The 23855-nt window shown below is 37.4% G+C and overlaps 1 protein-coding gene and 1 pseudogene across 1 annotated transcript in view; both read right to left on the bottom strand.

Moving 5' to 3' along the window:
- The window catches only part of LOC107670547 (heparan sulfate glucosamine 3-O-sulfotransferase 3A1-like), a 15261-nt gene extending 10151 nt beyond the window's left edge, over window positions 1-5110 (bottom strand). The window contains exon 1 of the mRNA XM_016463189.1: window positions 3957-5110. Coding sequence (XP_016318675.1) covers window positions 3957-4324 — 368 coding nt within the window. The 5' untranslated portion in view covers window positions 4325-5110. The remainder of the gene's footprint in view (window positions 1-3956) is intronic.
- Window positions 5111-17085: 11975 nt separating this feature from the next.
- The window catches only part of LOC107670549 (dehydrogenase/reductase SDR family member 7C-A-like), a 7622-nt pseudogene continuing 852 nt past the window's right edge, over window positions 17086-23855 (bottom strand).

Raw genomic sequence — 23855 nt, 5'->3', positions numbered from 1 at the left:
GAGAGAGAGAGAGTGTGTGTGTGTGTGTGTGTGTGTGTGTGTGTGTGTGTGTGTGTGTGTGAGAGAGAGAGAGAGAGAGTGTGTGTGTGTGTGTGTGAGAGAGAGAGAGCGAGAGTGTGTGTGTGTGTGTGTGTGTGTGTGGGCCCAACCATCCGTTTCTTTGCATATAGAGGTCATTAAAGAGCCAGTCAGTTGTAACTGTGCCCTGTCCACTTCCCAGAAACATCCATCATCAAGGGGCTCAGATCCCCATTCCCACTCCCCCGAGACACCTAATGAGAGCTGAATTACCAACGGACCATCCAGCCTTATGTTGATTCCATAAACTACAGTATACTTAAGCCAATACAGACACCTAGCCAAAATGAACATACATACACCAATGTTTCACAACAGACTCCCATATTCTACATTCACGCTATATAATATAATCTTGTAGCATGAATCATGTTGTTTTCCTTGGTTGTGTTAGTGTGAAAAGCGTGTGGAAGTTGCAAAATTTCAAGCTCTTATATTCCTCTATTAATATCTCCATCCTATTCAGCAGCAGTATTTTGATGAGTCTATGTCCTTGTGAAGTAGATGCACTACTCATATTGACAGAGCATTAATAATTAATGACCTCAAAAAAGCTCCTCTCCGGACAAGCCTATGAACTGCTATAAAGGCATGCATGCCTTATTTCTACATTTTGGGCATTTAAACATATGCATGTTAAAAAAAAATAAAATCAAACCCTCTTGCCAAAATCATGGTATGGCTTTGAATGCAAGGGTATTAATTTAAATGGCCGTTTTAATGACCGCTCCATGAATTGCAAATGAATTCCCATAATGTGATGACACCAGATTACAGCGAGTGCCGCAGCACTATTATCACAGAGAAAGAAGGACTGAAGAGAAACACGCTGCTTATTTTACCGGATGGTTCCAGGAAATCAGTCTTGAGATTTTTGGTTTCCTCCACTACTTCTGAATCAATATAATTGATGCTTTTCAGACTTCAAAAACTGCAAATGTGTGTTTCAAAGCTCTCACGTGATGGCCATCTCAAATATTGTTCACGCCCTTATATCAGTTCCAGAGGATACATCTGGTGCACTATTGACGCTGACTTACAGCAAATAGATTTCTTTAAAGGAAAGTGACAGTATTGGCGTTTGAAACTTGAACTCGGAGCCTCAGCAGAATAAAACCTCTTGCTAATTGTAACTGAATCTAACCGGTTTAATTCTAGCGTGAAGTGAAGGTCAAGCATTGGCGCCAATCAATCGTGGAAACACTATAAGGACAAATCTCCATCTCTCACCTCAGCCTTGTTCCAGATCTTATCCGTGCTTCACTGCCATTTATTCTCTTTGGAAAAGATGTGAATTGAGATTGCACAAGCAGCATCCCACCCCCACCTACACCTACAGATTTAATCTATGCTTGATAACAAGATTAATGAGCGGTCCGTTCCATTAGACCCGAATAAGTCAGTGTGGACAGATTCCAGGATCTGTAGGTCCTCTGACCATATGAAGTCCCTGATGCAGATCATTCGGTTTGGTGGAAAATGTGACTCGGGTTAAAGATCAATTGACAGGTTTCACAATAATGTCAAGTGGCCCGTCATGCTGTGAGGTCCATCTGGTCCCGGCAAGATGACAGTCTGCCTGCTCTCGGCTCGTTCCTCTGAGCAGAACACGGGGGATTGATGTGTTAAACACAAAGGCATATCAAAGCAATGTGCTCACGGGCAAACAACAACCCACAGAAGTGTTTCAAAAGCATTTCCAGAGCATTTAATGTGGCCACGATTGTGAATTGACAAAACAATCAATCAGCTGCTTAAAAGGTAAGTAACTGAGTTTTGTCAACGCTCTGAACAGTTCGAAGGCAGCGTGACAAAGCGTAAAATTGAGAGCGAGACTTTATTGAGGATATGGACAGAATCTCCAATGGGCTTGTTGGTCAACCTGCCACTCAGCAAATAAATAACTGATTGACTAAGAGTACAAGTCCTCGTCCCCAACGACTGCAGACTAAATTCCCTACCCGCCAAATTTGCCAGACACTTTCAGATATTTAAAGATTCCAAGACATGCAGCAATCGACACACAAGTGTTCTCAATATAAAGGAACATCTGGCAACAGCTCCTGAGATGGCAACTTCTATCCAGCCCCACTTCAGTGGATTGCAATAGCCAGATGGCATTACATCTCTCACTCAAACCTTTATGAATCTCATGATATGGCCTAGTGTTAAACTGAGACCACGCCTCGTCAAATAATGCGCTTATGTTCATCAAAAACAGCCTTTTGGGAGTAGATTGTTTTGAGGTCATGCAGTGGTGAAATTTGCACTTTCTGACAGTGCCTGCAACTTTACAGTGTTGACAACACAAGCTATCTTAAAGAAATGCTGCATGCAAAGTCGCATACATGTCTAGAAAAACACACTGTAAGCGAATGTGTGACTGCATTCTATTCTTGGATAACAGTTGCTGTGCTTACACTGTAAGTTTTACTGCAGCAATTGCAATGATATCCACTGTTCTGGGAACTTTTATGCAGTTTTTTGACCATGTGCTGGTTTATTTTTCTCTTGCTGTTGTTGTTTTTGTTGTTATTTTGACTTATTGGTTTAATGCTTTAGTTTATTATTTCACCATTCAGTCATTTCACCCCTTTCCTTATGAATTTACTCTGCAGTACACAACCGAAAATATTTCTAAAAAGTGTGTTTTGTCCTTAAAAGGAAACTCAGTGGTGTTTGAAACACAAGATTGTTAAAAACAACTTATGTTGTGTTCTGGAATGATTTTAGGATGAGTGATTCATGACAGAATTTTCATTTTGGGTGCACTGTCCCTTTAAGAGTTGGTCACTAAACCTTGCTTCTTTTCTCCATGTAACACAATGACACAGGTATAGGTATAGCTAGCATGTGTCAAAGATATTGTGTCAAGCTAATATACCAAGTTTTATCACAGCTGTCAGTGTTAGGACCGTTGCAACATGTCCCAGCATGCCCTCCCTTACCACAACACTGATGTAAAAGCTTGCCATAACGTAACATTACAAAATTGTAATTTTATGGGTTGGCAAAGAATCCCTTTCAATAGTTAGGTATCGCACTTTTTTTTAAGTAAATACGTTAAAAATCAGTTCGAGTCTGTGGACTAATTTCTTTCACTCTCACCCTCTCTTTGTCTTACACACACACACACACTCTCTCTCTCTCTCTCTCTCTCTCACACACACACACACAGTTATAAAGTCAGTTACATAAAATGGTAGATTTGTCTAATTTGCATTTTTAAAAGTAAGACTGATTACCTGGTTAGCTGCTAGTTAGTCAAACTAGTTCTCAAGACAGTCTTAACATAGTGGCTATATGTTTATGCAACTGGCCCTAGTTCAGTAAACTTTCACAGAAGGCTAATATTAAATTTCAGTGTCTTGATTTTGATTAAATGAATATGTTGTAGTTTAGATCTAATAATTAACCAAAACATGGTAGTTCCTTGTTACTTTAAAAAAAATTTTTTTTTCATTTACAATTCTTTGTTTTTATACAGCCAATTTAACTTTACTGAAGACTCTGTCTGTGCACAAATAAAATAAAGAAATCGCAAAATGATATTTAAGAAATTACATTTTAATGAATGTTGCAACCACTTATGGGGTCAGTTGCAACATTTCCCTGTCTATTGAAGTATAAATTGTACGTATATTGTCATCTGCACACATGTTACAGTGTGGCAGAGTAGCTGACAGATGTGCCTTAACTGTATTCAAATGTTGGCTTTCTAATACAAACAGTCTCTGAGAAACTAAAGGCAATGCAAAAAGTGTTGCAACCGTCCCCACTCTCCACTACATAGTTCCACTCACTAACGGGCTTATATTAACCACAACAACGTGCCATTAACTCGTTCCCTCGTTCCCTCGTTCCCTTGTCTTTATCACCTGTACCAGCCGAGTCCGCGCGCGTAGTGTCTGTCAAAGAAGTGCGGCTCTGCGCCGAGCGCCCGGATATCCGGATGCAGCCGCAGGAACTCCAGCAGCGCTCGCGTGCCTCCCTTCTTCACTCCGATGATGAGCGCGTGCGGGAGGTCCTTCCCTGGGCGGTTTGCATCCACGCTATCAGACGCCGATAATATCTCTCTCAGCGCGGTCTTATTGTTATTCCATCCCGAACTGCCCCCCGCGTCCGGCTCGCAGCGTCTCAGCAGAAGGTAGAGGATCGAGGCGCATATGATGCTGAAGGAAAGCATGATGACTAGTCTCTGCAAGAGTCTCCGGAGGTCCAGGGGCGCGTTGCTAAAAGTTGCCATCCCTCCGAGGACGCTCTGCTGACGGCCATTCTCTTCAGGACTTCACCTGCTTCGCTTTGACGAACGACAGCGCAGCGGAGCCGAAGACATCGCGCGGCACGGAGCAGCGTTCCTGAACCAAACCCGCCTTATAGAGCATCATTGTGTGACAGAGATCGAGCAGACGTGCGCTTCCATACTCCCAGAGGTTGTCATTGTAGGATTGCTGTCCTCCATTCATGAAACTTCAGCACTGTTTGTTTGGAGGCTGAAGGCGGGTTTAATGCTGCTCTACTGATGCATCAGATGAGCACGGGATGAAATATGGCATGCGTTGTGTTTCCATCATTTGGCCACAGTGGTGCACAGTAATATTTGCTCTCCTTATAATAGGTTTGTTTACCCCGGAAAAGTGGAAAGAGTGGAAATGGGTAAGAACTCAAAAAAAAAAAAGGTAGTCCACACCTGGCGCAGTTCCCAAATCTCATTAAAGTCTGTGCATTTATCATATTAAAACACAGCTTGTCACACCTTTTACTCCAGCAACTGTTTTTACTGTTCTGGACAAAACCGGTCTGTCTCCACATTATCTGGGGAAATTCCTCACAACGGAGCCTGATTACAGGCTTTTAATTTCAGCGAAACAAATATGAAACACAATTTTAAAATGTGGAACAACCAAAAATATTGAATATTGCAATTGTTTTACCCAGTAAATAAGTAACTAGCTGCATTTGTAACATTTCGAACACATTTGACATGGTTTCGATTAAAATGTGACACCTTGCCCCAAAAACAAAATGCCATTGTCCTGTGAACATGTCGTAATACACAGAAATGCTAATTAAATATGAGACTTATAAAATTATTTTAATGTTTTTGCATTCCTTTGCATGCATGCCATTTCCAAAACACACACACACACACACATATATATATATATATATATATGATTTGCCAATTTTATTATTTTCTCAATTATGGTAAATTATTAATTCATAGACCCTTGAAGTCAGTTGAATAATGTAAACTTTTTTTTTCTTTTTATCCAGAAAAATTGCAACCGCGCAGTCCAATGTGGCAGCTGCATTGACCCATCGCAGCATATTTTGCGAATAATGACTTAAATGTAATTATCGTATGGCTTCAGAAGATAATAATTGCATTAGATCTGGATTTGCATATGGGCAATCAAACATCAAAACCATCACATTTCTGCATGACTCTGGTTCTGTGACCCTCGAGCAGATCGTTCTGAAACCGTTTCAAGATGTCAGGCGGGTGTTCTTGATCTCATAATTGGTTTGGCTTGTAGTCCAGTGATCAGATCAGCTCAGTAAAGCTGGTGATCACATTACTCATGCACGCAGGCACATGAGGACAGTGTTCACGCTTTGCTTTCAGTTAGAAAGCATCTGCACAAACATTATTACATACGGCGCTTATTTTTAGGATACTATCATTAATGTGACAAGTGCTGGACAGGGCAGATATCAGTGATTTTATTACCTGCAAATGCAGACTTCACTGATGCTATATCAAGTAAACACCGAGAGCGTTTCATAGCTTTACATTTCTGATATTTATTGCATTACCCTTAATGATCCTTTTGCATCAGGGCAGCATCAGGGTAAATGCATTACATGGCCATTTTGTGGTGATTTGTCTGGTTTATGTTGTGATTAATTTCTTCCGTCTTCCAGGTGCAGATGTGACCGGGGTCAAAAGGTTAAATGTGCCCTCTCTTAAAAGAGCCATACTTAGTCATTCTCCAAAATTTGTTTTGTTTTTCTTCAGATCTGTACTAATATAATAATACATAATGATAAGGTATGACATAATATAAATATAATGCAATGCAACACAAATATAATCACATTTGTTTTAAATAGCTTTCCACCACTTTTGTCTTTATAATCGTCATATTTGAAGAATAATGAGATTTCATGATAAAAAACATTTTTCTCAGTGCATATTTTTCTAAATGCATTTAGGTGTTAGCCATGATTTAGAGAGTTCCATTTTTTTTTATCAGCGCATTAATGTGTAATGTAATGAATTTTTATAAATATAAAATGTATATATATTTAACATTTTTATTCAAATGTAATACATTTTAAATTATATATGCATACATGTACACATAATTATATATATATATATATATATATATATATATATATGCATATATATATTTAAATGAATTACAATTAAAATATTTATTTTTATAAAATATTAAATATAGAAATAAATACATAAAATGTTTATAAAATTAACCAAAAAAGTAATGCTCTGATAATATATATATACATACAAATATATAAGTGTCACTCTTTAACTCGTGACACCTGAATGCATTGGCAAGTGGCATGGCAGTACATCTGGCTGGATTTACCTGTTTGTTTTATCAATGTAACTTGTTTTCAAGGCTCAGAGAACAAGGTCGCTCTAGTCAGTCCAAGCAACTGCAGTCTTCTGTGTGCAGTCCAAGAACGGATTGCTGGATGATGAAGTAGCCATCTATAAAAATGTGACCCCTGGGTCAGGGCCAGTGAGCAGCAAGCCTGATTTATTTCCTTCAGGCTAGAAAACACTGTTTTCATGAAAGTATAACGAGCAGCAGAGCTTTATTAAGCATGCTGAGCCATACCTGGCTTGTCATTCTTGAAATGTTCAAATAAGAAATAATTGCTTTGCTCGCTGGCTGGCTTTCATTATCTGCCGTGTGTAGGCAATGCACGCCCAACTAAAATCTGTTTCCCAGGTTGTTTTCTGAGAGATATATGCTGTTGTTTGCATCGAGAGGAAGTAAGATGAAGATGCAAATAAAACCTTTCAGTCTTTTGAAGGATGGAGCAGCCTGCCATAATTGCACAGAGGGCATTAGAATAGCGCCTTTCTACATTCAGACACTCACTTGGCAATAATTGTCAGCCTATTATTCATCATGGATTAATGTTGTATGTGATACGGATGAGGAAAACGTAGCATGCCGATCCACATTTTGAAGATGTCACAATGAGCTTAGTGTCATGCAATGAAAATATAATACAGCTTCAACTGTAGCTCAAAATACACAGACCTTTTCCACTTTCAAAGTCATTTGAGGGAAGATCACTGCGGCTGAAGTAAAGACGAGCGCTCCATGAATTAACCAGTGATTGGCATCTCTAACTGGGCAACATGCAATATGGAAAAGCAGCTAAAAACAAACCGGCAGCCTGATGAAGTGTGCGCTTAATGATAAGCGCCGGCTTGTGCTCGAACATTAATATTTCAGACGTCAAGGCTCTCGTGTCATACATTACTCAAAACATCCTCCCCACGCTCTGTTGTCTCCTGTAGTGCCGCAAGAAAGATCTTAAAGTGATAGTTCACCCAAAAACGAAAACTATGTCATCATTGACAAACTTTAAAGTCGTTCCCGACTGGAAGGATTTAATTTCTTCTGTGGAACACAAAAGGTGTATTAGAGAAATTAATTTTAAGTTGTCATTGGCTTATCATAATCTTTTTCATTATACACAGCAAAAATACTACTTTTCTACTTCTAAAAATCTAGTTAATTTAAAGTGTTACTTGCTGATTATCTGTAATTTTTTGTAAACATTTACTAGCAATTTCTGAGTGAAAGTTGTTACAACATCATATATATATATATATTTTTTTTTTTTTTTTTTTTTTTCATTATATGGGGTCATTTATGGTCATTTTGAAGCTTGATAGCACTGGTTTCCATTCATTGTCATTATATGAAATAGGTCAGGATATTCTTCAAAAAATCACTTTTGTGTTCCATAAAAATCTAAGTGGCTTGTTAATGGAAAATGTTTGTCATTTTGGGTGAACCAACCATTTACAGATCTTTAAACCTTCACATAACCAAGAAAAAAACGTTTTTAAAAACGGACGTTTTAAATGTTCAGAAGACATCTTTTCATACCTTAACTAGAACATTAGCGGAACATTCTTCGAGCATATTTTTGTGAGCTGAGTGTCCGCGCAGACAGACTGTGAATGTGTTTGCTGTGAGCTGAAGAGAGAGCTGTGAGGCAGATTACTGGATCAAGTGCTTTTGTGATTGCAGACTGTTCCTGCTGCTTCGGCCTGCTTCTTTTATCAGATGGTCTTTCCGTATGTCTAATTAATCACTAAAACAGACTGATAAATGATGCATTTCTACGTCGTGCATGGTTTATTCCTAGCTGTCCCTGTATTAGGGCTGATCTGAAGTCCTCTGCAGGTCTCGGGACAGACTGTGTGCTAATAGTTTAACCCTGTTAATCATCCCAGTGCTGGTGTTAGACGAGCTCATGTGAGTTCCTGGAGTTAATCACGCTACTCATCCTGTGAAGCACAAAACCCTCTTAAACTGAAAGCCAGATTAGACAGGCACTTTAATTCGGCACTGAAGATGCTTAGATTGTGCTGTCAGAAGATTTAAGGCTGGATAATCAACATGCAGAACTAGCTGGAACATTTCTGCCATTCAGTTTCACCAAAGTCACGACTCGTGAAGAATAAATACACTGTAAAAAAATAAGTGTACTTTTAACTGTAACCCAGAATAAGGGGCGCTAACTTTGGCAACAGAACCAATCATAAACTGCCTCAGGACTTACCACATTAAATATTCATGAGATTTATACGGCCACAGAAATCCTTAGGTGATTTGTTTAGTTTCAGCATCAGAGAGGACTCTGCCAGTAAACTTCCATGAGCTTTTTCAGTAGACTAAAAGCGTGGAAATTTGAGGGGTAAAAAGTAACAAAAACTCAACAGGGCAACATTAAGAATGTGCTCTTGCTTTACCCCGACTCGGTGATTTATTTTGAGTCAGATTTGGCAGGAAAGTTCAGGTTTACATCATTTTCCACATGCACTTACTCACGGGCATATTTTTCCACCTCAAGCATCAGACTGATCCTTGCAGAAGAGCTGCATCATAACAACTAATGTGGAAAAAAACAGAGAGCCACTTCTGTAGTGCAACATTTGCATGGCAGCATTTTCACAGGTAGTATTTAAAATAATTTGCAAGCTCCTTACGTTATTATTGAAGCCTGTTTCTGTCATGGAATAAGGAAAAGAAAGATAATTGCGACTTTTTAACTCACAATTCAGTGTTTTCCCCCACAATTCTGAGTTTATGTCTCATAATTTAGACTGTTTTTCTTGCAGTTTTGAGAAAAAAAGTCAAAATTCCAAAATATATACTCAGAATTCTGACTTTCTTTTATTCGCAATTCTGAATTTACATCTTGTAATTTAAACTTTTTTTCTCTTAATTCAGTTTGTCTCGCAATTGTTTTTTTTTGTTTGTTTTTTTTTCTGCTTAAAAATAGAATCTAATTGCAACTTTTTATCTCACAATTCTGTGTTTATAGTTTGCAACTAAATTTTTTTTCTCTCAGAATTGTGCGGAAAATGTCTGAATTGTTTGATAAAAAGTCGAATTTACTGAAAACAGGCTTCCATACATTATGGATCTCATAAATATAGAAATAAGAACATGAATTCACAGTTGACAAATATACAGTGTGAATCTTGAAGCTGATTTCACAGGTAAAATAAACAGTGAACAGTCTGAAACATGTAACAAGATAAACCAGGGCTTAAAGTGGCCTTGGATTAACCATTTCAAGTGAGAAAAGCCATGCAGTCGTAGTAAAAGCTTACTTTTAGCCAGTAATAAAGCAACATGCAAGCATTTGAACAGCAAGTGGCTTTGTTCTCTCTCCTGATGCCCAAATCTCTCTCTGTATGCGGCAACCACTAACAGGTCTCGGATCAGTGATCCTGAAAAGAGCGCAGGAGCAACTGCCATGTTTGCACTGTGAGCGAGTGCTGTTTGGTACGCCGTGTTATACAATTTATTTTTAACATCTGAATGAAGGTTTTGTTCTCCTGTCTGAATGAGAGCTGTTGCTCAAAGTCTGAATGTACATTTCCCCTTCCAGTCAACATGATGTGAACCCACAACCCAAATAGATGTTGTTTTGTTGTTGTATGATTCTAAGACACAAGTCTTAAATTTAGCACATTTTATGGATATGTACACTTACCTGTACTATCCCAGCTAAAAAAAAAATCTAAGAATGTTTCGGTAACATTTCCATTTCTTGGTTATCAAACTTTAAGAGAACATTCCATTTGATCATTTTGCAGACATTATGGGAACGTTACTTTTGAATGTTCTTGATACATTCTGAAACAAGTAGCAACATTTAAACAATGTTAAACAAACATCCAACTAAAATGTTAGCCAAAGTTCTGAGAACGTTCCCTGTCAGCTGGAATAGTCCTTTAATAGAGTTTTAAAAAACATCCCTACTTAATTACTTAATTTTTATACCTAAATGTTTAAAAGTTTTGAAGACTTCACTGTTGTCCAAAAATATGAAAAATGTGATAATAAACAATGAGCAGGTGTGTCTAAACATGCACTCACTTATATGTATAGAGATACACTGTACGATGGATGCATGTAATATAAATGCATGTATTATGTCCTAAAACACTTATTCTGTCCTAGACATCATATGAAGTTTTGCTCCAATGAGACCGTAGTATACAATGTGATAAGCCATATAGTGTCATATATGCGGCCTATAGCCAGCTGCTGGAACAATATAGCAGGTGATAAGAAAACAGTCCCAAATCCCATCACGTGTTTGATCATCCAGATGTCCGAGAGAACCATTTTAAGGATTTATGTCTAGTTCTAGTTCTACAATGTAACGTTTTTGGGCTTGAAAACATGTGATGACTTCATTACCTGGACTGTGACTGCTCTGGTCCATCGGTTAATGACACGTTCTATCTTTATCAGGGAATCATACATTTCTCCCTACAGTTTTGCTGTGGTTTTCAGTCTGTGTGTAATGACTCTCTCCATGCATGACTCTTCAGGGGAAAGAGAGAGCGTTTAAGATCAGTAAAAGGCATGGTTATGCTTCCAGTTTACCTTATACATTAACATTTAATCATTTAGCAAACACTTTTATCCAAGGCATATAAAGATTCATATGAAAAAAAGCAATTATGAGTCTAAAGTAAAAAAATATTAACAGTACTGGGATACAAAATTTCAAGCTTAAGCAAGAGTAGAACAATAACCTGAAAATAAGTTTATGAAAAGTAGAGGAAAAAGAAAAGGAGACATGTTTTGGTTAAACATTTTGGTTAAAAAGAAGTGCCTTTAAGTATTTATGATTACACAACAGTTCCAGCCCTTGTATTTTACTTGGAATTTCACTGTTTGTATGGCAACGCATGTCTGATTTTTCTTGTTAATACACAGTCCAGTAGTTGGTGACAAATGACTTTATGGGTGAGTCATTGAATCATTCACTCAACTGATTCTTTAAACCAATTATTCGTTCAGGAGCGAAAATATGACTGACTTTATGAGTGAGTCATTGAACCATTCACTCAACCGATTCATTTAAACCAATTATTCGTTCAGGAGCAAAAATATGACTGACTTTATGAGTGAGTCATTGAAGCATTCACTGAACTGATTCTTTAAACCAATTATTCGTTCAGGAGCGAAAATATGACTGACATTATGAGTGAGTCTTTGACCCATTCACTCAACCGATTCGTTTAAACCAATTATTCGTTCAGGAGCAAAAATATGACTGACTTTATGAGTGAGTCATTGAACCATTTACTCAACTGATTCTTTTAACCAATTATTCATTCAGGAGCGAAAATATGACTGACTTTATGAGTGAGTCTTTGACCCATTCACTCAACCGAATCGTTTAAACCAATTATTCGTTCAGGAGCGAAAATATGACTGACTTTATGAGTGAGTCATTGAACCATTCACTCAACCGATTCGTTTAAACCAATTATTCGTTCAGGAGCGAAAATATGACTGACTTTATGAGTGAGTCATTGAACCATTCACTCAACCGATTCGTTTAAACCAATTATTCGTTCAGGAGCGAAAATATGACTGACTTTATGAGTGAGTCATTGAACCATTCACTCAACCGATTCGTTTAAACCAATTATTCGTTCAGGAGCGAAAATATGACTGACTTTATGAGTGAGTCATTGAACCATTCACTCAACCGATTCGTTTAAACCAATTATTCGTTCAGGAGCGAAAATATGACTGACTTTATGAGTGAGTCATTGAACCATTCACTCAACCGATTCGTTTAAACCAATTATTCGTTCAGGAGCGAAAATATGACTGACTTTATGAGTGAGTCATTGAACCATTCACTCAACCGATTCGTTTAAACCAATTATTCGTTCAGGAGCGAAAATATGACTGACTTTATGAGTGAGTCATTGAACCATTCACTCAACCGATTCGTTTAAACCAATTATTCGTTCAGGAGCGAAAAAGTGACTGACTTTATGAGTGAGTCGTTGAATTATTCACTCAACCGATTCATTTAAACCAATTATTTGTTCAGGAGCATAAATATGACTGACTTTATGAGTGAGTCATTGAACCATTCACTCAACCGATTCGTTTAAACCAATTATTTGTTCAGGAGCGAAAAAGTGTCTGACTTTATGAGTGAGTCATTGAATTATTCACTCAACCATTTCAGTGTTTTAAAACACTGATTCATTCAGATATTAAACCACACTACTGTGTATTTTTTCCTGTTGGATTCTTTTAGAGCTATTTTCATGGGCTGAGCAAAAATAGAGAAAGTAATTGGTAATATTGTAAGTTTTTGTTTATTGAACTGTTTTGTAAAAGAAACATTGCGTTTGCAGTCATGTTGTTGCAGCTGCAGGTCAGGTCTGTTTTCAGATGACGTGTGTCTTACATCTAGTTGTAGGTGAGGAAGCAATGAAATACAACTTCTAATAAAAGATTCATCTTTTGGAATTAATTTCTTTATGTATTAGTTCAACACTGCGCCATGATCTTTCATTTGAGTCTGTAAAACAATCAAATTAGTGACCCTCACTTGAAGGTGTGGCTCTTATAATCACTTCAGGAAGCGGTAACCCATTTTTTCCCCACTAAAGAAGACATAAGATGAGCAGCCCGCTGCCCTTTGAACTGTGCGTGATAAAGTGGTTTTCCAGTCTTCAGCGCTGGTCAATGAGAGCACAGGTTTGAAGGAGCGGCTCATGAGAGAGCGAGGGTCACGCTGAGGTCACTCAGACAATCATTCTTTATGAAGTCCATCACACACTCCAACACGCACCGCATGTCCCGGCAGGCTCCAAAATAAAGCGCTAAAATCATTCCTTAAATCAAGTAAGGAATTCCATGGCCCAACTATCATGGAAATTCGATTTCAGCAGTAGTGGGTCTGGTGTGATGAATGGTTGTCATCACTCCTGGTCAACAATTTGAAAAAGTGAGCCAAGAGCACAGCAAAAGCAAGGGATTATATGAATTATAAGAGTGTTGTTTTCCCCAGATTATTCCATAAAACCTCTACATCTCTCCTCTTCCAGCACATGTCCACAGCCACTCTGTTTTATTAGCAGCTCCTCGCTTTACACATTACCACACCAATTTAATTTCAGCTCGAGCCAAATCCGTGGACCTAATGACCCCCTCTAATTACAAAGAGTCAATATTGTTGCATTCTACTCTCATTCCAATTACAAGAAACTGAGCGATCGCTCACATGTCTATAAACAACGAGTCAGTGTCCATTTGTTATGTCAGGACCAGAGGGCTTTCCATTTCTATAAAGCCTCGTCTTTTTTAGGTTTGTAGGAATTAACATAAATGCTTTATGATGTGACAAATGGATGCGTTTAAGCCCAAAGTTAAACATCAGATGACATTTGAGAACAGCAGCCTGATTGATCATGAGTGAAGCAGTCGATAGCAGAAGACGGTGGGTTTATTAACGTCTCCAATTAGACATGAGATCAATATCCACTGTCCATCCTGCTGATGAATGGGATAATCTGACAAACAATGGCAGACGGTCACCGGAATGAGACAGAATCAAACTCAACTGTGGCTGAAGTCTCGACACGGACAGTGTCCTTCGGGATTTCTTCCTCGGAAAGAGCCGTGTTTACAGGAAATCCCACTTTGCATTGATACGGTTCCATAGTGAACATGCTATAATAAAATGAAAATTCTGTCATCATTTACTTGCCCTCATGTCATTATAAACCTGTGTGCATGTGTGTGACTTTGCATTGATACGGTTCCATAGTGAACATGCTATAATAAAATTAAAATTCTGTCATCATTTACTTGCCCTCATGTCATTATAAACCTGTGTGCATGTGTGTGTTTTTTTTTCTGCAAAACACAATAGAAGTTATTTCATAAAGAATATTTTTCAAAGTTGTGAATACAACAAAGATAGAGTATGTTTTTCTGTACTATTAGTAGACTAAAGCCTATTACCACCATTGAATAAAAAATCAAACAAGGTGATTGCGACTTTTTATCTAACAAATCTGATTCTTTTCTCAGAGTTGTGAGATATAAACTCTCAATTGCAAATTATAAAGTCTAGTTCGGAGTGGGGGAAAAGACTCAGAATTGTGAGATATAAAGTTGCAATTACTTTTAAATTTTTTGTGCAGTGGCGGAAACAGGCTTCCATAGTAAATTAGTATTTATAAAAACTATTCCAGTTTCTCTACTTCAAAATTTCTTGTTTAATTCAATGTGTTTGTTGCTGTGAAATTTACTAGCAATTTCTGAGAGAAAATGGTTTCTTTTTCATTGAATTTCAACTGTTTTTTCCATATCATTAAAGTCATTTGGGTCCGAAACAACACTTGACATTGGCTTTCATTGTAAGGACAAAAAAACCCAGACATTTTTACAAAAACAATCTTTCTGTTCCAAAAGAAAGAACATTTGGAACAACATGAGGGTGAGTAAATGAAGGCAGAATGATAATTTTTTGGGTGAACCGTCCCTTTAAAAAAGCACAATGAACTGTTCTCATGGTGAAGCTTGCATCCGCTGCATGTTTTTAATCTGCTGACATTACTCCAGCATCCTCTCTTCACCTGTCTTAATCACAATCGGATCAGTGCTGTGTTAGATTAATGGAGCGAAACACTCTTTTAACACACCATCATCAGATTTACAAAGGAAATCCTAAGGTCGATGTCTGAAACATTGTAGTGAGATACAGATACTCATGAACACACATCTGAGAACAACTCTAAAAAGCATCCTGTTAGAGGAAAGACAATAACTAACGTAAAAACTGACACTTTTAGTGTACTTGGACAACCAGTGCAAAACTAAAACTGGGTTGTGCCGGGGAATTATTTTGGATGCATTTCCAGAGATATTTATTGCCCATGTTTGCTGCAACCTCATGCTTCATTCATTTCTTGTTTTTCTTGCTGTCATTCAATATGTGTTGACGCCAATCAGAGACAAAATCAATGAGTATTGTCATGTAAGATATTGCTTATAAATATTGATAAATGCAGCTTTCACTTCCTTTTAAAATCAACTGATAATATAGGATAGGACAGGGTTTTAAACTGATTGTCAGGTCTATTGAATTATAACGCTATAATATATATAATACATATAATATATGCTTTATGAAAGGCTGACCTCATCGAGCACGTTTACACACTGTTTTCTGCTGTATGTCAGTCATCAGCATGTCTTTGGTTTGTGCTTACTGCCATCTACAGGAGCAATAGTGCTGCTGTTTCATCAGATGTGGTCTCTAGTGCTGATAGTGAGGGCCATCATAATGTCCATATAGTGCTTGATGGCTGGAGAAAGCACATGCACTGGAGACACGAGTGCATACGGACACAATAAAACACTACGAGGGTTTATATAGTATTACTTTAAGATTGGTATTACGTTAAAACTTACATTTAACGCATTCAGAGACCAGGCAGTAGCTGTTATCTGTAGAAAGGACGTCAGTATGTTGAATGAGAATGAGCTTTAATTATGATTAAAGATCATTTTACAACATGACTGGTTTTTGTGAAGAATGTCACATTCATTTGTCATTAGAAATAAAAACATCCCATTTCTAAACAGATCAAAAAGCAATCGTTTTAAGGCGAGACACTTTACGGTGTTTTTCATGCACTGGTCAGTTTTGAGATTTTGGTCTGTTTTGCTTCCATATCATGTCTTCATTCAGACTAGTGGAAAGAAAACATCCGAAATACACATTTATGTGTTTGTTTTATTGCACTTTTTCTATTTGCGTCATTTCAATTCCAATCTGTATCTTCAAAGAGCTTTTTCTCTTACACACCAAACTTTACCGTTTTATCTACAATCTGAAGGCTTTTACTCAGGGGTTTGCTCGTATATCAGTGATGTTTTCCCTAAAAACATGTGAAAATGTAGGTGTTTGTTTTCTGTCTATTAACAGTATTTTCTGATATGTGACCCTGGAGCACAAAACCAGTCATAAGGATCAATTTTTGGAAATTGAGATTTATGCATCATCTGAAAGCTGAATAAATAATATTTCCATTGATGTATGGTTTGTTAGGATCGGACAATATTTGGCTGAGATACAACTATTTGAAAATCTGGAATCTGAGGGTGCAAAAAAATCTAAATATTGAGAAAATCATCTTTAAAGTTGTTCAAATTAAGTTCTTAGCAATGCATATTACTAATCAAAAATTAAGTTTTGATATATTTACGGTAGGAAATGTACAAAATATCTTCATGGAACATGATCTTTACTTAATATCCTAATGATTTTTGTCATAAAAGAAAAATCTATAATTTTGACCCATACAATGTATTGTTGGCTATTGCTACAAATATACCCCAGCGACTTAAGACTGCTTTTTTGCTCCAGGGTCACATTTATCCCCTCTAATATATCAACGAAATCATGCAAGAATTTTGATCTTGGCTTTATGAAATCTTCAGACTTCTGTTCCGGAAATGCATGCAAATACTGCATATTTAATTTGCATATTTAAACATAACATTTCAGAAAACTTGTAATAGATGTCTCAGTGCACTGTGATGAATCAACTGGGGAATTATGGTGCTATCTATTAGTTATAATACAAACGCTGGCGTCTCTGCTCTATTTCAGCAGCTCGGCCACGGCTCCGTCCTTCACGCCGGCGGCCACCACAGCGAAGAAGAAGCGGGGCAGCAGCGAGCGGATGTAGAGCGCGACCCTCGGCACGGGATGAGCCAGGAGGACCTCTGGATTCTGCCGGTTCACCGTCCTCACCATCTCCTGCGCCAGACTGCTGGGGCTCACGCCGTGAGTGTGCAGCTTACTACAGATATCTGAAACAAGACTTCAGTCAGTGGCTCTAGTGAGCAGCCCTTCTATTTATCGCCTACATAGGCAGCTGCCTTCTAAGGAACCGTATAAGTGACATTTGGAACACTCTACATAGACAAGACGCCTGCGCTTCATACAAATAGAATAGAGTTTGATTTTAGCATGCTGCTAAACTAAGCATATGATACTCTAATAAGCATAAAAAGACAGTAATACTCAGGTTAGTTACTACCAGCTATTTTTTAATAGAACTGTTTGATTGAACTGCTTTTTAAACAGAACCTATCAGAGTTGAGTTTTCACAGGGAATTCTGGGATCAGGCATCAGGCTGTTGATTGGTCAAAACTTGCCACTGAAAAAAAAAATCCGAAAACCATAAAAATGGAAGGGGGAAAAATAACATACACACACATCTGTGGGGGTATGTTATTTTTGTGCAAATTTGTAAAAATTGTCAAATTTTTACAAATACTTTAACTGCTTGATTAAGTGACTGAGTGACATTTTCTTCAAATATAGGCTATATATATATACTGTATATATTCTCTTTCTCTTTCTATGTATACACACACACACATTTTTTTCATGCATACTTCAATTAAAATTTATGAATCATACTTCTGTCAAAACCAAGTGTCTAACTGCCCAATCTGGCTGCACTCTATAGTGCACCTTCAGTCTGATGCCTTAAAGTCCTGTCTACACAGGTAGGTTTCTCACTAGGTTTCTGGACCAGAGCAAAGGTGTGAAACCGACAGAGACTAGCAAACAGAAGGTGTGTGTGTGATGCAATTACTGTTCATTTTCAGCAAGGTGTGTAGCATGAAACCAGATGTATCCGAGGGTGTATGCCTGCATTTTTACTGCACAAAATGAACATGTAGGCACACTAATACTTGACTGTATAATTGAGCATTGCTGTGACTCAGTGCCGGTCGGGTTACTCACAGGCCTGGGGGGGGATGATGGGTGGTGTTTGGGAGGGAGCGCCGTTCTCTGCTACTGCGTTAATGAAGGTGTGGCTGATGGTGCTGACGGAGATGCCGTACTCCTCCACCTCAGCTCTCAGACAGTCAAAGAACGCCTGGACCGCGTGTTTGGACGCGGCGTCTGGAAAACACATTGATCAGAAGGCAAGAGACTATACAGGCAAAACCAGTGTTTTTCATGCATTTGGAGATTTCAGTCTATTTTGCTTCCATATCATGTCTTCTTTCAGACTAGTGGAAGGAAAACATCCGAAATACACATTTAAGTGTTACATTATTACACTTTATCTATTTGCACATGTAGATTTTAGCTTTATTTTTATCTTTACAGTTTTATTCCTATCTGTATTCTGAAGGCTTTTACTGAGGAGTTTGTTCATATTTCATTCACACTGATTTTTAGAACATTTTTCTCCTAAAAAACATGGTGAAAATGTATTTGTTTCCTGTCTGTTGATAGTATTTTCTGATTTATGGAGTGATAAAAAGAGAAATCCAAAATCCCCTCTGGAAAAACCTTTTACTCTAATATAACAAAAAATCATTTGAACCTGGCTTTATCCAATGTGCACATGCAGAGTAGTTTTTAATACCTTGTTTGAGTATTTGCCTCTCATTCTGACGGCACCCATTCACTGCAGAGCATCCATTGCTGAGACACTGATGCAGTGCTACATTTGTGTGCAGTGACTCTTACAGCAGGTTCGGAACGGTAGAGCCAGTTTCCCTTGGATGCTGTTGACCAACACAAACTGACCGGTCCGTCTAGTGATCATTAACGGCAGGACGCCTGCAACAAAAACAAGAAGCGCTTTAACGTTCTTTCTGCCAATAAACCATCAGCATGTTCTGTCTACCTTTGGCCAGCGTTATGGGTCCGAAGTAGTTGACGTCCATGACGGTTTTGTCCATCTCCAGAGAGAGATTCCGCACCGGGGCTTTGACCTTCATGCTGCTGTTGCATATCAGCACATCCACACAGCCGTAACACTCTGCAATCTCTGTGATGACATCCGAAATGTTCTTCATATCGCTGAAGTCCAGCAGCACCAGCTTGGGTTTGAAAGTCTGAAACAGGAAGAACAGATAGTAGGAAACCTGATGCCACATTACAGTTTTTCTCAGTCGCTTTGGTGCATTTCTCACATCACTATTTACATTTGCACAACAGTTAGTTCAACCTCCACAACATTTAGTCATTTGTGCACATCATAGTAGCAGTTTCTCATTCCTTCGAACAAATTGCAAATGCTTTTGGACATGCATCAATTGCTTTCATACAACTCTCTCAGACAGACAGACAGACAGACAGATAGACAGATAGATAGATAGATAGATAGATAGATAGATTTACACCACCGTACAACATTTTAGGGAGGTTTAAATACATGTATTAAATGTAAATTTGTGTACAGCTGTTTAAGACATCAATATCTTATGCAGCTTTGCTTCTTAAGTAACTAAAGGCATTTAGATATTTTTACTGAAGAACAATGATGTTCTGCTGTGTAATGAAGAGATCTTAGATCATATTAGTACTGAGTGCTTTTAATGATTAATGTTTTTTAACTGCAGCGATGATTTAATAGGTTTTTGCATTTTAATTGCATTTAAAAAAATGTAACCATTACTTATGGCAGTATGATTATGATAAAGTAAATGAAGTCAACATGTTTGAAACCCGGCAGAGGACCGGCATTTTAAGAGACTAGTGGACGTTCGGCTGTCAGGAGGAAATCCTGCCATTGTTCATGACAGAGGAGAGACACACAGACATGGCCTGAGCTATGAAAGTCCTAAAGTGCAGAGAGCGTGTGATCAAAGTGAGCACGAGACAGGCTTGCTGATGGTTTCTGTCTGATTTTAGGACTGTAGGTCTAATGATGGCAGCTCATACTCACTTTGCTGGGGTCTGATCCACTGCACAGAGACTCCTACAGAGATCCGAGCTTATCCCAGCTCGGCCCGCACAAAACCAGCCTCGCCCCGCCGTCATGAAACAGTCTGCCACATTCTGACAAACACCAGACAGAGACACGTCAGAGGATGACAGTATCTCAGTGGAGGATACGTGCAATGCTAATCAGGTGCAGTCAAAATAGGTCACTAACACAGTGTAAAAAATATTTTACTCAGTATTTTTGTCTTGTTTTCAAGTATAAATATTTACAAAGTTTTAAGTCCAAATACATTATTTTTTTTCGAGAAGCAAAATGGTATAAGATATTAAAAACACTATATATATATCCCAAACGTTAGAAAGTTTGGGATCAGTAAGACTTGTAATGTTTTTAAAGAAGTCTCTTCTGCTCATCAAGGCTGCATTTATTTAATCAAAAATACAGAAAAAAACAGTAATCTTGCAAAATGTTGTTAAAATATCAAATAATGGTTTCTATTTTAATATCCTTTAAAATATAATTTATTTCTGTGATGCAAAGCTGAATTTCCATCATCATTACTCCAGTATAAAGCGTCACATGATCTTCAGAAATCATTCTAATATGCTGATTTATTATTAGAATTATCAACAGTTGTGCTGCCAAATATTTTTTTGTAACCTGTGATATTTTTTCAGGATTCTTTCATAAATAAAAAGTTAAAAAGAACAGCATTTATTCAAAATATAACTCTTTTCTAACAATATAAATCTTTGCTATCACTTCTGATCAATTTAACACATCCTCGCTGAATAAAAGTTTTAATTTCTTTCAAAAAAGGAAAGAATAAAAATGTACTGACCTCAAACTTTTGAACGGTAGTGTGTGTATCGTTAGAAAAGATTTCTATTTGAAATCTTAACAATTTAACACATCCTTGCTGAATAAAAGTTTTAATTTCTTTCAAAAAAGGAAAGAATAAAAATGTACTGACCTCAAACTTTTGAACGGTAGTGTGTGTATCGTTAGAAAAGATTTCTATTTGAAATAAATGCTCTTCTTTTTAACTTTTTATTCATCAAAGAATCCTGAAAAAAGTATCACAGGTTACAAAAAAATATTAAGCAGCGCAACATTGATAATAATCAGAAATGTTTCTAATAATCAGCATATTAGAATGATTTCTGAAGATCATGTGACGCTTTATACTGGAGGAATGATGATGGAAATACAGCTGTGCATCGCAGAAATAAATTGCATTTTAATGTATATTAAAATAGAAAAACGTTATTTTACATCATAATAATATTTCACAGTATTACAATTTTTCCTGTATTTGAGCATAAGAAACTCATGTAAAAAACATAAAAAATCGTTCTGATCCCAAACTTTTCAACGGTGTATATATATATATATATATATCTGTTCAAAAATAAACTTAATTCAAAATGAAATTTATGAAAGCTTGCTTCTCCCATAGGAGGTCAAAGCGCCTTTTTATTTCACAATTCTCACTCTTTTTTTGCAAGAAGTAAACTCAGAATTGCGAGATATACAGTAAACTCGCAATTATAAAAATAAAGTCCAAACTGCAAGATAAAAAGTCATGATTACCTTTTGTATTTGTTATCCTGTGCAGCAAACGGGCTTCCATTGAAAACCAGTTTATTTTTATGACCTTATTGACAGATATTTTTTTCTTTTTTTAAGCTTAAACTCACTTCTTTTTTTATACAATTTTCATAAAGCAAGACTTAATATCTTGTGTCTTTTTGATTGTGAAAATAAACGTATCTTGATTTAGATATTTGTACTGGGAAACGACACAAAAGTACTGAGTAAATTCATTTTTTGCAGAGTACAGTGGCAGAAAGAATGGAGGACGGGCAGATACTGTGATGAAATGCAGTCTGTCCTTAGTAAAGCATGATAAAGGTGTTATCTGCTCGTTCCTTTCAGAGTCGAATTACTGTAAAGGCAACAAAAGTGTCTGATGACCCAATCACAACACAGAAACTCCCGCAAAGCCATCAGTCTGAAAGCACACAGCTCACGGTTTATCAGTCTTTATGCTCTCTGCTTTCTTTCAGACTCCCGCTGACTGCTCTTTGTCCTCTGTACAGATGAACAGATCCTTTCACCAAACCCAACACTATCACACACTGAACTGTACAGAACACCCTCACTCCAAACAATATGCTTTGATAACAAGCCTTGGTAACACTTCCATTAATAACAGTAACAAAAAGTATTACAGTATATGATGTTTAACAGATCAAATTGCTACAAGTATCACTTTATGACAAAAAAAAAGCATAAAAAGCTTTGAACAAGAGTATCTTATGCAGTTTATGTTGTATTAAAGATATGTAAATATGGAGAAAAATTAGTGTCTTCTGTGTAATGAAGTGATTTTTGATCATATTAGTAGCAAGTGCGTTTAATGATTAAAATAACTAACATTTGGCAGATACTGCAAAGTGTATGTAAAATTTTGACCACAAAAAGTTCTTTAAGAAAAAATGGTTCTTTTAAAAACTGTTCACTGAAAAATAGTTCTTCTATGGAGTCACTGCGAAAACTGCCTTTTGGGACCATTATTTTTGAGAGAGTGGTAGTATCAGAACTAAAAAAAAAAAAATGAGGCAAGTTTTATACTGCAATGCAAAGTATTTTATACTTTGATAATAGAGCATTAATAAAGCATTACCACTTCCCATTCCGGACACGGCATCTGTGATCACCACCACTTTGTTCCGCACCATGGACTTGGACATGAAGCGCATGACCTCAGTGTAAACATAGTAAACTCCAGCAAAGACCACGATCAGCAGCGGAGGCACCATAACCGATGGGAGACCCATCTTCTGAAAACCAAGAAAAACAGAGTTCATTTGACAGCTAAAATCAAAACACTGCATGTGAGATCACAAGAAACGATATGCTGAAATCATGCATTACTTTCTAAACTGGAAACATATGAAGCGTGCAATGAAAGGGAAGGCTTTTCATGTCAGGGCTTTGCTTTAAAGGAATTGTTCACCTAAAAATGAAAATGTGCTGATTATGTTCTCAGCCTCAGATCATCCAAGATTCCTTCTAATCTGGGATGATCTGAGGGTGAGCACAATTTCAGCAAATGTTTATTTGTCGGTGAACTATTCCTTTAAGAAATGCTGATCAGCTGTATACAGTAATGTGTGTCACTAGTTCCATAAAAGTGTGACTGAGGACAGGATCTATAAATAGCCAAGCTCTCGCCACTGACACTGCATACACAAGAAGCACATATCTGGACATACATGAAGAGAATAGATGTGCCTCTCACTGTTACTGCATTCAGTCATTTAACCAACAACCACTTTGTTGCTTTTTAACAAAACATTTCCAAGTCCAACACAAGCAACAGTGTCACAGATAGATTAATGCCTGGCCAGCGTTGGTACATAGTGCCAA

Source organism: Sinocyclocheilus anshuiensis, unplaced genomic scaffold, assembly GCF_001515605.1.
Source record: "Sinocyclocheilus anshuiensis isolate Anshui unplaced genomic scaffold, SAMN03320099.WGS_v1.1 scaffold989, whole genome shotgun sequence".
NCBI lineage: Eukaryota > Metazoa > Chordata > Actinopteri > Cypriniformes > Cyprinidae > Sinocyclocheilus > Sinocyclocheilus anshuiensis.
Note: the sequence above shows the minus strand (reverse complement) of the source record. Positions and strands in the feature narration are given on the sequence as shown.